The 17,420-nt window shown below is 36.4% G+C and overlaps 2 protein-coding genes across 2 annotated transcripts; one reads left to right on the forward strand and one right to left on the reverse strand.

Annotated features, from left to right (window-relative positions):
• Positions 1 to 638: 638 nt before the first annotated feature.
• LOC129436608 (phenylalanine--tRNA ligase alpha subunit) lies at positions 639 to 8,991 on the reverse strand. The gene is made up of 13 exons (XM_055194834.2): positions 8,791 to 8,991; positions 8,128 to 8,265; positions 5,875 to 5,973; positions 5,647 to 5,765; positions 4,408 to 4,500; positions 4,150 to 4,278; positions 3,794 to 3,909; positions 3,597 to 3,681; positions 3,386 to 3,485; positions 3,123 to 3,291; positions 2,825 to 2,902; positions 1,205 to 1,319; positions 639 to 1,047 (listed from the first exon to the last, which is right to left on the reverse strand). Exons 1-13 carry the CDS (start codon positions 8,935 to 8,937, stop codon positions 942 to 944), a joined length of 1,494 nt encoding a protein of 497 aa, XP_055050809.1. The 5' UTR covers positions 8,938 to 8,991; the 3' UTR covers positions 639 to 941.
• Positions 8,992 to 10,196: 1,205 nt separating this feature from the next.
• On the forward strand, positions 10,197 to 17,412 carry LOC129436607 (intelectin). Its single transcript, XM_055194833.2, has 7 exons — positions 10,197 to 10,356; positions 10,475 to 10,621; positions 10,999 to 11,246; positions 11,331 to 11,489; positions 16,711 to 16,831; positions 16,922 to 17,025; positions 17,122 to 17,412. Exons 1-7 carry the CDS (start codon positions 10,305 to 10,307, stop codon positions 17,257 to 17,259), a joined length of 969 nt encoding a protein of 322 aa, XP_055050808.2. The 5' UTR covers positions 10,197 to 10,304; the 3' UTR covers positions 17,260 to 17,412.
• The last annotated feature ends 8 nt before the right edge of the window (positions 17,413 to 17,420 follow it).

The following is a 17,420-nucleotide window of genomic DNA, read 5'->3' on the forward strand; positions in this document are numbered from 1 at the left end:
TGTTTTATCCAAGCATTGGGACAAAAAGGGACAAACCAAACCTAAACAATTGTAATTTAAGCTATGCAGGGTTGTTTAAACCTATTGTTGGATCAAATTGAAACGTTTTCTGGGTTGATTTAACCCAACGGCTGAGTTTGTCCAATTATTGAGCCATTCAGCATGTTTAAATAGACCAACAATTATGTGTACACTCAGGGGCCCACAAAGAAATGTTGGGAGAAAACCGATCAGGAAAATTTACATGAAGGGCAGAAAGCTTAGCCGCGTTCACTGGATTTAAACAAATGGTGTACAACCTTCACTTAAACCTCTTGAGAGTTTTTAACAGTAGACAAACACGGGTATCTTAAAAGATGTAATTGTCTTACAGTCTTTAAACTTTAAACAGGCCAGGATTTACAAATGGCTATAGTTTCATTAAATGCATTATTAAATGACTTCAATAGTGACTTGAAATTATTTTAATTTAGCATTTCTATAGTAGAGGACTTCAATAGGTTTTATTGTATTACAGGCTGTGGGAAAAAATCTGTGTGGCTCTTTAAACAAAGCTCTGATGATAAACGGGCGTATCTGACTAATCACATTATTTAAAATCATCAAATATGATACAGTTGACATCAGAAATATACAAATTAACCAATTCTCTGGGGATTTCTGTATTTGGTATTGAGTGGTACACAATATCTGTAGGTTGTCAGATTTAGCATGCAAACAAGTGAATCGTTTTTTCTCGTTACTCGAATCCCCTACAACTTTGATGTCGGCCTATCCAACACAATCCTTTCAAACTCAATGTCCGAGGAGAAGAATGTAAATCAGGGTGACTTGGTAACAATGGAGTCCCATCAAGACTATCAACGAATCCATATGCATTGCGTATTTCGACAAGCTTTTGTGAATGAGTAATCCTGCGTAGACAAACGAGTGCGTATAGTTTAAGAGTCCAGTCGACATATAGGGCTGTCGTAAACCATCTGTAGGTTGACTTTGTGCCCCACGAGCTCCCGGATGTTGTTGATGCCATACTTGATCATGGTAGGCCTAACAGAAAGCGAAAATAAAAATAATAAAGGTACGAGAAACAAATGGACATATATATATATATATATATATATATATATATATATATATATATATAGCTGTTTTATGTGGAATAACAGATACTTATAATCTATATATGTATTGAGTGTTGACTTGCCTCTCTAAGGACAGACCCCAGGCGATGACAGACACGCCCTCCGGCAAACCCATTGGCAACAGCATTTCCGGCCTGAAGACCCCAGAGTTCCCCACCTCAACCCACTTCTTTAAACCTGAAAGAGATTTAGTTTGTTAGGTTTTACATTATCAAACTACAGTTCAAATGTTCAATGTTTTTTTTAGATATTAGTGGAGTATGTGGAAACAAACACCTTAAGTCGCCTTTTTACTGTACACGATAAACAACGGCCAATTAAGCGGAAGTCAATTATTTCCTATGGAGAGTCGCAAAGGGACTGCATGAAGTGATGACCATCTGCGGATGAGTAATTTTCGATCCGTTTTGGCTTTGGGTACGTACAAAAATTTTTACATTCGCGTCTATACCGCATGATACACACTTTACATTCGTTTACATTTGGGTCCAAAAAAAATTGCCTTTTGGTCGGACTCGGGTCTAATTTTGTCGAGTTTGTCTCCAGTCGTGTCTTTCTTTGAAAAAAATTTTTGTGCACGTCGGGTTCGGAAAAAAGTGATTCTGGTCATTTCGGGTCGCATACATTTCTTTGGACCGAGAAGACCTCTAAAATGAGCTTCTTTCCCATGTTGGCAAAGATCTACGATTAAACTAAAATTTAATGACGACTGTGACAAGGTGGCGAAACTCTGACAGCCGTGTCCAAATATCATGAACAATGGAAAGGCGGCTTTAATATACAATATGATATTTAATAATTCACACAGTTCTGCCATTTCTATTTGGGATGGATGGATGGATGGATGGATGGATGGATGGATGGATGGATGGATGGATGGATGGATGGATGGATGGATGGATGGATGGATGGATGGATGGATGGATGGATGGATGGATGGATGGATGGATGGATGGATGGATGGATGGATGGATGGATGGATGGATGGATGGATGGATGGATGGATGGATGGATGGATGGATGGATGGATGGATGGATGGATGGATGGATGGATGGATGGATGGATGGATGGATGGATGGATGGATGGATGGATGGATGGATGGATGGATGGATGGATGGATGGATGGATGGATGGATGGATGGATGGATGGATGGATGGATGGATGGATGGATGGATGGATGGATGGATGGATGGATGGATGGATGGATGGATGGATGGATGGATGGATGGATGGATGGATGGATGGATGGATGGATGGATGGATGGATGGATGGATGGATGGATGGATGGATGGATGGATGGATGGATGGATGGATGGATGGATGGATGGATGGATGGATGGATGGATGGATGGATGGATGGATGGATGGATGGATGGATGGATGGATGGATGGATGGATGGATGGATGGATGGATGGATGGATGGATGGATGGATGGATGGATGGATGGATGGATGGATGGATGGATGGATGGATGGATGGATGGATGGATGGATGGATGGATGGATGGATGGATGGATATTTAATAATTCAAACAGTTCTGCCATTTCTATTTGCGCTAGATAGATAGATAGATAGATAGATAGATAGATAGATAGATAGATAGATAGATAGATAGATAGATAGATAGATAGATAGATAGATAGATAGATAGATAGATAGATAGATAGAGAACTTTACCTTCATGATAGCTAAAAACCTCCATGCTAGGTTCAGTGTAAGGATTGTAAGCAGGCTTGAAGCGTAATTTTGTAATTCCTGAAATAAAATATTAAACCATAATAATCACAGATTGTCTAAAAATTCAAAATCGAGCAATTTATCCGTTTATTGAGAAACACTTCAGTAGGGTATTTATCATGTTAAATGACTGTGACACAACTTTTACACAAAAACAAATCTTACAAATCTTAAATTTTTGCATATTGGGAGAGGCGTTCAACTATGATGAACTAGTTAAGTAACTACTTATAAATACCTAGTTTGGTAAAGAACTGGTGCAGAATGCCCATGAGGTCACCCAGGGTCAGACCATAGTCGGCCACCACACCCTCGATCTGATGAAACTCCGCCAGATGAGTCGCATCCAGCGTTTCGTTACGGAAAACTCTATCGATGGAAAAGTACTTCACTGGTGTAAACTTCTCCTATAAGACAAACAAAACCGCCAAGATCTCAAACACTGCTTGCTATATGTGCATTTTAATGTTTTTATTAAACATTGACAGAGTGCTTCCTCACCTGCTGTGCGAGTTTATACAGCATCCGAGCACTGACCGCTGTGGTGTGTGTTCGAAGGATGTTTTTCTGAGCCTCTTCAATTTTCCAATCATACTTATACCTTAAAATTCATACTAAATGTTATAATAATAAAAATATCTAATAATACAGTACAGAAAGGAGGAGATTTTTATATCGCACATTAACAAATTTCACATCTGGATCGTCTTACCCTTGTGATCCATAACCACCTTCAGAATGAACCTTCTTTACTCTTTCCAGATAGTCCTGAGGAAACTCATGAGCCAGTGCTGGATCTAAAAAACACAAACATCACAAAAATATGCTTTGATGGCAAGTGGTATAATCAGAGACAAGTCGATTATAAGTTTAGAAAATGTCTGGCACAGAGGTGATCATTTAATTTACCAGAAAGGAAAAAGGTGTCGTGTTGGTCTCTCGCTGGATGCTGCTGGGGCTGAAACAGGGAATCAAAGTTCCAGAAGGAGCTCTCGATATAGTTATTAGTGGGCATTTCTGTGAACCTGTGAATGATAGACAGCATTAATATATAAGGAAATAACCAATAGCAGTAAGGTGATAACACTATTATAAGATTATGAATCACCATGAGACCTATTTGCTGGTTGCATTGAATTATTTACAGTTTCTCCAAACCAGATATCATTGTAAACATTATTTATTACAAATCTGACTACATGATGACACTTCTCAAAATAACTAAAAATTTTTTGGCTGAGGTGGGTTAAGTGTAATGGACCGACCCCATCTCGAGGAAGATCTGTCTGAACTGCGTCCGGACCTTCAAGAGCGGATGCAGGTGACCGCAGTCTAAAGCCACGCCCATTGCTTCAAAATTATAAGGCTTAAATTTCTTCTCCTTCCAGCTTCCACTGAGAAATCGACAAAAAGACCAGAAGAAAACAAGATTCAAATGAGACACGGTTAAAGACCAGAGAAAAACAATGCACATATCGGAGATGGAAAATGAAAGGACAAATATGCAAACTAAAAAATGTCACCTGGCGATCATCTCTGGTGTGAGTTCTGTCTCTGCTTTTGTAATGGTGGTACTGAAGTTGCTTCCTTTAGCTATCAAGTATGACTTAACCGTCCTGAAAAAAACAAATGGGAGAATAAATATATTCGAAAAAACATGACTTTCTCATGAATAAAATAAACAAGAGAGAAAAAGTTTCATGTGAAAGTGATTCTAGGTTGCATGTAAAAAAGAAAAACCTATGGCGCCTCCTACTGATCATGATGAAAAACAACACAAAGCTTCACAAGCACAGTGCTGTCACATAACCCAGTGGTTTTCAAACGGGGGGCCGCGAGATGGTGCCAGGGGGGCCCCAGTTTTATGACATTTTATAAAATACATTCATTTATCATGAATTCTGTGTAATTAAACCTAAAAAATAATAAGCCAACTAACCAACAGCACTACTAGGTATCATTTAATATGTTTTGTTTAATTAAAATATTACATTTTTAAACTGTTTTTATCATAAATTGTCTTTTGGGGGGCCGCAGAAAAATGCACTGTACACAAGGGGGGCCGCACGCTGAAAAAGTTTGGGAACCACTGACATAACTTATAATAACAACTAATCATTATTTAAGTTAAATAAATTGCACACTTTTAAGATTTCCTGCAATCTGATGTTGTGTGCGATATACAAACTGTGCTCAGTCCTCCTAAAAATTAAATAGGCATATTACTATCAGGTGTAAACAACAGACTGTTTTAAACATGGTCTGTGACATCACACGTATGTTTCTGAAAAGCATTTCTGAAACCCAAAGTGGGCGGAGCCGGCGGTCGCCTTTTTTGTGAAGGACTTTTGATGGAGATCAGATGCAGAGCGATCTCAAAACTTACACGGACATACAGTAAAGCTGTTTGCACTAGGGTGATACTTTCGGGTTTTATGAGTTGCGGATAATAGCGGTATTACAGAAAGCCGGAAATACTCGTCATTGGCAGGGGAAAGAGTTAATTATGCAGAACTTTAAGGCTTAATTTAATTTAAATGGATGAGTTACAAAAAAATTCACTCCCCTCGCAGTTGCCATTAAGGGCAAAATTAGCTATATAGACCAAAACCCATTATTGTACCAGGATGTAAAGTTAGACATTTTAACATTGGGGGGTCTATGGGATTCATCCCCTTTTAGAGCCTGTCTATAATAATAATGACATGTATATAATAATATATATGTCAATAATATCAGGTGTAAACAGGACTCTGTCTTACACTTCAGCAAGCAGTTTTCGTTTCTTCAGTTCATTCTTTTCTTTCTCTTCCAGTTTTGAGGATTGTCCCTTCTGCACCAGCTGCAGTTTCCCCCTCACTGTGTCTTCAATGGTTTCCACCTGAAACATGAGTTCATAACACACACAACATTAGTTACTAATAATTGTTATTAGTTTAGTTATATCTGTGCAATAATGTAAAGATTAGACTACTTGATATAAAACTCACGGTTCTGAAGATTCTGGGTCCTCCCTCATGACCTTTATCCAAACGGATCCATTTGTTAGACATGGCCTTGCTGAATCCAACCTTCCCGCTTGGCATTTTCTAAAAACAGTACAGGAAAATTAAGATATCACAGGCTTCATATGTTTTAAAACATATTTCATGCAAATGTCAACCTTATCGTGAAAAATAAAGATTTTGACAAAGGTTTTCAACATACTAGTAGCTCAGATGCAGAGATGTATAGTACTTAAGTATTTTTACTTTCTACCTAAAAGTAAATTTTCAATTATTCATATTTTATTAGTGTTTTTCATTCCAAAACATATTATCATAATTTTTACTCCACTACATTTCATAATTTCAAGTTTTTGGTTTATATTTAATATTTAAGTACCTTAAACATCTAGTTATTTTTTGTACTTTTACTTAAGAACAAATTATTTTTCGTACTTTTACTCAAGAATGTAAATTTAATGTAATTAGGCATTAAATCAATTTTAAAAGGCAATATATAATGAATACACAGCATGATTCTATGCTTTAGAATGTAGTGAACATTTTTTAATAAAGAAAAGTACATTTTTTCCAAAGACAAACACTCTGATAAAGCATAGATGCTTGGAAAATGTAGCTAAAATAATTAAAGGAACAGTATGTAAGAAATTTATATCAATTAATCAAAAATGGCCCTGATATGTCACTAGACATTAAGAAATCATTTTCATTTCAAATATTTATATCACTGACAACAGTGGTCTGGCCAGGATATTGTCATTTAAAAAGTGGAGTTGCAGCCCTCAACTGATGTTTATGTTGTCATGTTGTGTATCGGCCACCAGTTGTGTGATTGCAGTACCAGTTTTAGCCACAAGTTTTATGATTGCAATATCAGTTTTGGCCACAATCCTACATACTGTTCCTTTAAGTATTATACACCTCTGCTCAGATGTCAATATCTGGTGGTTTTATACACACTTATGTGAGGTCTCTCTAAAAGTTTCTGAAGCATTTATTTAGATTTTCCATATAGTCGTCGGGTAAGGGCCGATTTTACAATAGTCATCCATAACGGTACTTATTTCCCATGAATGGACCCAGAAACATTAATAACTTTATACAGGGTTCACACTCGAAGTCAAATTCCCTGACTTTCACTGACTAAAAAGCTGAATTTCCATGACCTATGTCTGAGATGCCATAAGGCGTGAGTCTGGATAACGTAGTGTACACTGTGAATTTATAAAAATTTAGCTTAAATGCGTGAAATTCATAAACAGTGCCAATATACAGCTGTTTAAATTACTGTCAGTGGTGGCTTGGACCTGGAAATGGTTAAAAAGTGGATTACATTTTGAGAAATGGAAACCAAAATTTAAAGCAACAAACAAAAATCCCTGAAATTCCCTGACTTTCAAAATTTTATGATATTTCAGAAATTCCATGACCCATGGGAACACTGTTATGTGTTATTTGAAGGGTCATTCCTTCTCTATTTGTTGGGTATTATTGCTTCTGGTTTGTGTATTTTAATTTAAAAAAATCCAACAAACTATGTCATCTCTCATAAAAATGTATGTCCTTTTCCACATCCATAATGAATGCATATTTCTCTTATCTAAAATAGAAATCACGTGTATAGACTGATATTTTTCTGATGTCTAGAGTCTTTCATCAGGGGTCTCATTTATAAATCTGTGCGTATGATCCTCACTAAAACTCTACGTAAGCACAAAAGCCAAAAATGGCATATGCCAAAAAAATATTAAGACTCATAAAACAAAGCAATGTTCCCTTTATAAATCACAGATCACCTGCAAGTGTGTGTACATTAATCATCCTCAGATCCCACCCTGCAAGTTCATTCTCCTGTCAAGTTTGTTTGTTATAGATCACAACCTTTGCATGGGAACTGGGGTATGCACTTTTCCAGACCCATTTATAAATGAGATCCCAAGTGTTTAGGAAAATATAAACAGATCAATCAATATATGTTCAATATACTGGCAATATATTATCTGACAGATAATATTTTAGCGTGACTACAAATGTTACGTGCATAACGCTGGAATTACTTATATGTGTGCATTTATTGTTAAGTATTGTGTAAAAAAAAAATTTACAGTACAAGACAAGTTGATCATTATTTTAACATAAACCTATTCAGGGTTCTTGTCCTTGACTGTCTGAATCTTCACGCTTACATATATTTCTTAAATATTTAAATTATAATGTATATTTATAAATCTCTCTCACCATGAGTTCATTCTGTGGCAGACCCTCAGCGGGGATGGCATTGAAGACTCGGGCTTCATGACTGCCCTGTTCGGCGATCTCAGAGCCCTCTCCTGTCAGCTCCCAGTGTTTGGAGGATCTCTGTTCTGCTGTGATCACCTGAACACATCATCCACCAATCACAAGCCATTCATATTAGACAATGCACCAACAAAAAACCATACAAATTCTAATGTTTTCCATTACAAAACCATTATGAAGCCTTTTATCATTAAAACCATTGCAAAATTCCTTAATGTAGTGTGTTTTGGGTCTTATTCTAATAGGATTGTGTCTATTGGTTTCCATCCATCAGATAACATCCCACTAAAAGAACCCAACACATTACCAGCAGAGACCCATTATAGTTTCCATTATGAAAAATACAGTTCCCACTAAGTTACAACCATTCAATCCATTATAATTTCTTTGATGGTTTATCTTGGGATGTATATAAACAGACATAAATATGTGTCTAACTTACATTACTATATTTCAATTATATTATTAGTAGCTACATATCATCTGGGTAGATCATTTCTACATAATTCAACGCTAATTCCCCCTCAATCTCATTATAATTTGCCGTTCAGACATTGAATAAGTCTCATTGACAGGGCTGTTGCATCAGCCGGAGATGTTTACCTCTCCTAAAGCCTGCAGACTCTTCACAGCTCCGACGATCAGCTGATGATCGAGACTGAGATTCGCTGCGGCATCCTGACTGTCAATCCCGGAGTCTGAGGCCTCCACTAGCCGCAATAAAGACTCTAAAAGACCGGTGTCAGCCATGCTGAAGTCGCCTTCTGCTCGGATGAGGAACCGGACGTGATGTCACGCACACTACCGTAATTATAAAAACAGACACGCGCGTGTTTATAATTACCGTAAATAACGAGAAGAAGAGCTGCGTTTGACATAATGCAGTGCTGCGCAGACTGACCGAAATATGACATCAAAGTTCTGCGAAAGCTATCGCGGTACTTTGATGTCACGCTGATCTGTTTGCACAGCTCCTCAGGAACCAAAACACAGAACACACTTAGTAACTTTTTTTCAAAAAATTTCTTGACATGAAAGAGCTTTTTCCACACATAGTTTTATGTTATCTGATATTTCTGTATTTTATGTTAGTATGTTTTTTTCCTTAGCCCCATACTTAAAAATAGTTAAACGTGTTGTTTACCAAACAAAATTATGGTAACATGGAAACACGATAATAATGATGAAAACTATTTTTTATTTCCGTATTTTTTATTTCAATATTAAGACTTTAAAATATGAATGTTTGCTGATGCCAAATAAACACACAGAACAAATAGTGTTATCATAAACAAAAACATTAAAACATTAAGTTTTGGTAAATGGACTGCATTTATACAGCGCTTTTCATTGTTTTCTCATGCTTAAAGGGATAGTTCACCCAAAAATAAAAATTCTGTCATTTTTTTCTCACTCTCATGTTGTTACAAACCCGTATTTGTTTTGATGAACATTAATGAAGATATTTTGAGGAACGTTTGTAATCAAACAGTTTGTGAGCCCCATTCACTTCCATAGTAGGAATAAGAATACCATGGCAGTGAATGGGGTCCACAAAAGTTTGATTACAAACATTCCTCAAAATATCTACCTTCATGTTCGTCAAAACAAAGAAATTTATACAGGATTGTAACAACATGAGAGTGAATATATGATGACAAAATTTTAATTTTTGGGTGAACTATCCCTTTCAAATCTTTGTTTACATTTGTTAATGAGAAAATACACTTGTGTTAAATGACACTTGTTTGGAAATTCCCTTGTCCCTTAAAATTACGGGACAGACAGTAATATCTGTGGACATTGGCCTTAGAAGGGTCATCACATGAAAGTGGGCATTTATGGCACAATGTTTACAGGACAAACAAATGGTTTGTCTCTGGATCTGTAAAAACTGCATAAACCCTGAATTGCAAACAATGTTTCAATAATGGGCATTCCCATGATTTCATATGCAGCGCTGATCATTGTGTATTTAATGATTACAGACTAAAACATATTGACTTTGTTGCCCAATACATTACATTTATTCCAATATAAGCTGGACCGAAGACACAGTCACGGAGGAAAGTTTTGAACCTTCATTAGAAAAGAGCTACAAGCTTAAAACGGAAAAAATGCTACGCTTCATTTTGTTTCTGATGTGCTTTATGCATTTAAGTCACACGGGTAAGTTCATCATGAGTACTGCTGTAGTATTTACTCTGGAATGTTCAACTACATTTATATGATTTAAATATAATTTGAAAATTTTTTAATATTGACATGTCTCAACTTCTGTCTGCAGGACTCCGTGTTTTGGGAAATGTCACCCCAAGACCCATTACTATAAATGGCACGTATATAAACCCAGAATTAGGCAAGTATCACGCCAAGTTAAGGATCCTCTCCCAGAGCTGTCTGGATATTAAAGAGAAATATGGTGCTACTCAGAGTAAGTAGGCTGCCCTGATTAAAACTTTTACATTTGTGAATATTTCATTTTTGGACTTTGGAGTTTACGGTCTTTCCTGCAGAAAGAAAACAACCAAATGTAATGTATTAAATGGTTATAATGGGAATTGTATTGGTTTTAATGGAAACTATAGTGGTCTCTGTGGGTCTCTACGGGTAATGTGTTGGGTTCTGTTGGTGGGATGTTATCTAGAAGATTGTATTCTATTGAAATAAGACCAAAAACACTACATAAAGCAATTTTGTAATGCTTTAAATGGGGGTTCATAATGGTATTTGCAATGGAAACCACCAGTATTTGTTTGTTCAACAGGGTTGGCATTGAAATTTCTATGTGGGATTTTTATTTCACTTTAGATGGTATATACTTCCTGACAACCAAGAGCGGTACAGTGTACCAGACCTTCTGTGATATGACCACAGCCGGAGGAGGTTGGACACTTGTGGCCAGTGTACACGAGAACAACATTCATGGGGCGTGCACCGTCGGTGACCGATGGTCAAGTCAGCAGGGCAATGACCAACACAGGCCAGAGGGAGAGGAAACATGGGCAAACACTGCAACTTTTGGAACGGCGGAGAGCTCGACTGGTGACGATTACAAGGTGATAAATCACGACACTTCAACTAACCATCAGTTACTGAATGAAAAGGTGATGATCAATGGCATTTGATTTGACATCCTACAGAATCTTGGGTACTATGACATTCAAGCACAGGACGTGGCAGTGTGGCACGTTCCCAATAATAAAGTGTTGAAAGATTGGACGACTGCTGCGATCCTTCGCTATCATACAGAAAGCCACTTTCTTCGTGAGCATGGTGGAAACCTGTACCACTTATTCAAGGTAAATCACACAGTGCTGCTGGTCTTATTAACTTTATACCAATATACAGAATTCAGAACATGTTTAAATAATTTCCATAAGCTAGAGTACTTAAGTACTGAAGTAATAAAGTAGTCTCAGCAAACAGAACATTTGTAGATGTATTGCTAAAAAATTGTTGGCTTAATGCTGTGAAACAGGATATTAAAGGCTAATTGGACAAAAGCCAGAGTTAAAGTCCGATATTAAGGACATTTTCCAATCGGAAGTGATCATCCCTATGCCCCGTTCCCTTTGAAGTTTATAACTCTTGATGTGTAAACTTTAGAGGTAGTTGTGCAATTGTTTCTCAAACACACTTCGCGAACAGAGTGAAAAACAACGTCATTAATCTTGAAAAAACAAGCAAGCTGTTCTCAAATGGGGGGTGTGTCTGCTGTCAGGGCTAAAAAAATACTTTTTTTCTATGCGGTTTGGCTATTTGTCCACACGCAAACGCAGTATGAGGTGACTGAAACGGAACTGTTATAAAAGCGATAAATATACCAGGTTTTTGCGTGTTTGCAGATTTTTTTAATGAAGAAGGGAACAACTGTGTTTATTAAAATACCCGTATATGTGTGGACTAGGGCTGCGTCCGAAACCGCATACTGTATAGTAGGTACTGAATTAGATGAAGTACCTACTTACTTGGCATTAAAACAGTAGGTACTGTATAGTATGAATCCCGGTAGTATGAATGAGATTCGGACGTACTACATCCGCCATGTTGCTACATCACGTGACATACGTCGTCATCACGTCATGTCATTTCAGCGCGAAAACAACCGCATGCCTCGTCTTCTTCGTTGGATAACTCCTCTCCCGGGGCATCATGGGATAGTGAAGCGTACATCGTATGCACACTGCAAAATCTAACCGGAAGTAGTAGGTCATCCGGGGACTTTTTGCATACTGTTTTTCGATATGTATTCGGACATACTACTCGCCTCGCCTACTGCTTTTCGCGTACTATATAGTATGTAGTAGGCGGTTTCGGACGCAGCATAGGCCTCCCTAGCTTTCAAATACCGCTGCAACTTGAATGGATGCTCGTAATTGTTTTAGGGGCAGGGCCATGCTCGGTGGCTCCAGTGCATCATCAGGCCACCGTTTTAGCCCCGCCCAAACTCTGAACAGAGAAATGTTAGAAAACAGCTTAACTCCACAATTCCCCATATGACAAAAATTTTTTTTTCTGGCCAAAAATATATTTCAAAAATATGCTAAATACATTTTGTAGAAAGTAATGCTCAATTGAATATATTTTTGAATTTGGAAATATGTTTAGTTTTAACCTTCATGTTTTAAAAATATATTTCAAAATGTATTTTAAAGGCAAGCAAATACATTTCTAATTTTACATCCCATATGAAAAAAAATCTTTTTTGCCTGAATATATTTTAAATATATACTAAATAGAAGTTTATTTTATATAGTATATTTTTGAAGTTAAAAATACATTTAATTTGAACCTTTTTAAAACTGTTATTTTATTTTTTTGAATATATTTCCTTCCTAAAATATATGGAGGGCTAAATATTTTTAATGCTTTAAAATGTATTTACTTTTAAATATGTTTCAAAATATACAACAAATGTCCAAAAAATATATCAGTGAAAAATATATTTTTGTAATAAACATATTCCAAAATATATTCAGCAAATATATTTATTGGCCATTTTTGTAGGCTATATTTTGAAATATATTTACCCTTGTGCATTGTTCAAATTTACTACCTTTCTTCTTGTTAGTGGATGAAAACATACACACACAAAATACACACAAAATGATAGATGTTCAATATAAAAAGTGATTGTAAACTGGATTTTTTAAAACCTTTTTTACAGTACAGTCTTGGGCATGTCAAAGATTGGTAAAAACATTGGCTTTGAAGCATTTTTAGTTTTTGTGTAGCATCAGTTTTTACTTTTTTACCTTTAGTGGCTGTTTTTGTTTTATGTTCATAAATCTAATGCAGAGAAGATTTTTACAGAATATCTTTTTTCATGCACACACACACGCACGCACGCACACAGAACACACACACAAATATGCTTTTATTATGGAGTTATACTCCATATAACTCCATGTAGAAGCCAGAAATTAAGCTTTGTTTTTGCACAGGGCTACCAAAGGGTTAATAGTGCCACATGGTGATCAACAGTAAAAATGACAAATTTGACCTCTTAGCAAAAGGAAAAAAAACACCAACATTAAAAAATGCATGATAAAAAGGCAATCATAGCAATCAAAAAATGTGGTTATAATGGAAGTCAATGGGGCGAAAACAGCCACTTACAATAAATGAGGGAGAAAAAATAAAAACTGATGCTACACAAAAACTAAAAATGATTCTAAGCCAATGTTTTTACCAATCTTTGACATGTCCAAGACTGTGAAAAAGGTAAACAAAAATCAAGTTTACAATCACTTTTTATATCGAAAATCGGCCATTTTGTGTGTGTTCTTTTCCCAAATCAGTGACACCACTTATGAACTGTTGTAATATACTATAAAATATATTTTTTGCCGTATTGGGTCAGCACCACATACCTTGTCATCAGTGTTGGGGGTAACAAGTTACAAAGTAACGGATTACAGTAACTATATTACTTTTTTGGGTAACGAAGTAAAGTAACGCATTACACTAATAATATTGGTAACTACACTACTTTACTAGACTATAGGAACGCGCTTTCCTGCGTTACCCAAGCAGTGTTTGCCTGGGTGTAAAGTTCTGTCTGTTTAAGTGGTGCGTGCATGCGTGTCCCTGTACGTGTGCCGTTGCCATAGAGATTGATTTGACGTAGCTGCTGGTGCAAATGGGAGCGGGAAATAAAGACGGAGGGTTTCAGCCACTGGGGCGATATTCACATTACTTTCAGCGTATTGCTCGAAAGTACAAAAATATTCGTGTGAAATGCACACTATGCCCACAGCCCACACGACAAGTGTCTTTCAACTGCTGACAACGCGATGAGCAACCTGTCTGAGCATTTGTTTGTAAGCCCAGCATGGCAATACAACACTTGTGGCGAAAGATCCTGCTTAATTTACCGGTCAGGGATCGAGAGGTCCGAAGACGGAATTAGGTAAGTTAATGAACCTCAATCGAGTCAGACCCAGAGCATAATTCTTTTAAAGAAAATTATTTGAACGTAACCCGAACAGCAATGTCGCGTGCGCCCAATTTATAGAAAAAAGCCAGGAGTCAGGACCGCTGTTTTCTTCATAATCTTACTTCCAAATCTAATCCTATAAACTTTTCGGTGTTTGATGAATCGCTGTTACCGCCCTGCCAGACTGTCTTAAATAGAGAAATAAGTTAATTCCTTGATTTGCGTTGTTGATTCATTTATAAATAATTCCCCCAAGGGTTTAGTTTATGCGCAAAAAGCATTAAAATGAATAGAACGTGATGGTTACGTCTTTCTTTGGTGAAAAAATAATAAAATAAATAAGCCTATATTAAATGTGTTTCACTTAAATAATTAGCAAATTAACAAAACGAATTCAAAACTAGCCTATAGCCTATATGAGTTTATTTTTTGTGTTACGTGCTCCCAAACCGATGCAGCAAAAAACACTTTTTACCTATTTAAAATAGCACAATGTTTTGTTATTATTGCGAGTGTTACTTTACATAAATACATGTACACATTACAGTTTTGAATGTTGTTTTACTTTTATTTGTATGACCATAATTTAAGGTAATTTAAGGTAATGCAAAATGCAAGCTCCTCACGCGTTTCATGCCATCACCCGCGTGGGTTTACACAGGGCAGCGAGAAAGAGACATTGAACTTTAAACATTTAACATTCTACTTGAGTTTTTTTGGACATCCCTTTGGAATCACTGCAATCATATCATCAATTTATAAGGTAATAATAAATATAAGCGCAGCGCTTATGAGTGTTCAAACACTGCTGTCCGCTCAGCTGTCAATCTGCCGACCCTCACAAAGTTTCACATTAAATGATTATAAATGTGAACAGTCATGGTCCTGTGCTTATTTCTGTCAATGTTCTGCATGAAGATCTTTAAAGGTTTCTACTTGCATCACGATTTGCGGTGCGGCCGGTCGCAAACTTTATGTAAAACGGTATGAAATAAATTGATGCTGATGTCGGATAACGGGTCAACTGTTATTTTAATCGCGCGGATGCGGGTTATCAAACAGGACTGTGCATGACTTGTATAAGGAAAATGGAATGACAACATGAAAATTATAAAATAGCCTAACTTGCGGTGTTAAAGGGACAGTTCACCCAAAAAAAAATTCTGTCATCATTAACTCTCCCTCATTTTGTTACAAACCTGTATACATTTCTTTGTTCTGATAAACACGAAGCAACATATTTTGAGAAATGTTAATAACCAAACCAAGCATGAGCCCCATTCACTTCTATAGTAGGAAAAAATAATACTATTGAAGTGAATGGGGCTCATGAATGGTTTGGTTACAAACGTTCCTCAAAATATTTTCATTCATGTTCACCAGAACAAAGACATTTATACAGGTTTGTAACAACATGAGAGTGAGTAAATTATACAGAATTTTAATTTTTGGGCGAACTATAAATCCGATGTGGTCAAAAATTATGGTGCACCTAACTTTTGTGCTGGTGCACCTAAGAAAAGTGCACCAGTGCAAAAAGTTATTGTAGAGCCCTGGCCGGTCATTTAAAGTAGTCACTCATCATCAGCCGACCCCGCCTAAACCATGTCCTTGTATCTATGTGGTAAATTAAGAAAAAGGAAAGTAAAGTAATAAGTAGTGAAGTTACTTTTCAAATGCAGTAACTAGTAAAGTAATCTCATTACAATTTAAAGAAGTAACTAGTAACTAGTAACTAATTACATTTTTTGAGTAACTACCCCAACACTGCTTGTCATGTGTTTCAGCAATACATTTGTTTAGAAGCAATTCTCTCTAGTGACTTTACACTGACAAAACAAGCTGCAAAAAACAAACAAATGTGTATAAAATGGACTGACATATATAAAATCAGCAAACCTTTGCTAAATATACTACTAGTCAACATTTTAAGTGGATCAAAACCTTTCATAAAAGTTGTCTTAAAATATTGAACAATACGTGTTCTTGCCTTATAGGACAACTTTGAATGTTGACTAGTGTATAAAGATAATATCTCACATAGACACTAACATTTCTAAATTCTGTTCCTGTTTGGACAGAAATATCCTCTGAAGTTTGCAGCAGGTGAATGTAAGGCTGACATGGGACCCAGCAGTCCAGTAGTATATGATACTGGAGACAAAGATTCAACTACAGCCCTGTATGGATCATCTTTAAAGGGTATAAAACACCTACAAATATTCTGAGAATCAAGTATAGCATATAATAATGCTTTTTATTGGATTTAAATTGTGATGTTTTTCATCTTAGATGAGTTTGAGTCTGGTTTCGTCACCTTCAGAGCATTTAACACGGATAAATCAGCCTTAGCCATGTGCTCTGGAGTTAAACCAACTGGATGCAACACTCAACATGTAAGTAAAGCTTTCCTCCTTGTTTAAATGAATCAATATCACAAGCATAGTAGTGTTGGTTAAGTTGTCAATCTGATACAATTTTGTTTTTTTCAGTATTGCATTGGTGGTGGAGGATTTTTTCAGGAGCGTTTCCATTGTGGAGACTTCACGGCTCTTGACTGGAGCGCCGACGAGACCAAAAGTGCATCTAAAGAAATGATTGAATCAACGGTTATGCTATTCTATCGATAAAAGTATCAACAGATCATTCATTAAGTTTCAAACTGCTGTGAAAGCATGCGTAACAATGTATTAAATAGAAATTGGGAAGGCTAAAGCCTTGCTTTGAAGTAAACTTTTGGTAAATAAAAAAACAGAACTGCAATAAAAATAGTTTACTTATTACTTTAATT

Source organism: Misgurnus anguillicaudatus, unplaced genomic scaffold (assembly GCF_027580225.2).
Source record: "Misgurnus anguillicaudatus unplaced genomic scaffold, ASM2758022v2 HiC_scaffold_29, whole genome shotgun sequence".
Classification (NCBI taxonomy): domain Eukaryota; kingdom Metazoa; phylum Chordata; class Actinopteri; order Cypriniformes; family Cobitidae; genus Misgurnus; species Misgurnus anguillicaudatus.

Coding starts and splice junctions, on each gene's coding strand:
- LOC129436607 (XM_055194833.2), top strand. CDS start 10,305: ATGCTACGCTTCATTTTGTTTCTGATGTGCTTTATGCATTTAAGTCAC. Junction 10,622..10,998: donor GAAATATGGTGCTACTCAGA/GTAAGTAGGCTG, acceptor ATTTCACTTTAG/ATGGTATATACTTCCTGACA. Junction 11,490..16,710: donor ACCTGTACCACTTATTCAAG/GTAAATCACACA, acceptor CTGTTTGGACAG/AAATATCCTCTGAAGTTTGC.
- LOC129436608 (XM_055194834.2), bottom strand. CDS start 8,937: ATGGCTGACACCGGTCTTTTAGAGTCTTTATTGCGGCTAGTGGAGGCC. Junction 8,266..8,790: donor GTCTGCAGGCTTTAGGAGAG/GTAAACATCTCC, acceptor TGATGTGTTCAG/GTGATCACAGCAGAACAGAG. Junction 1,320..2,824: donor GGTTTTTAGCTATCATGAAG/GTAAAGTTCTCT, acceptor AATCTCTTTCAG/GTTTAAAGAAGTGGGTTGAG.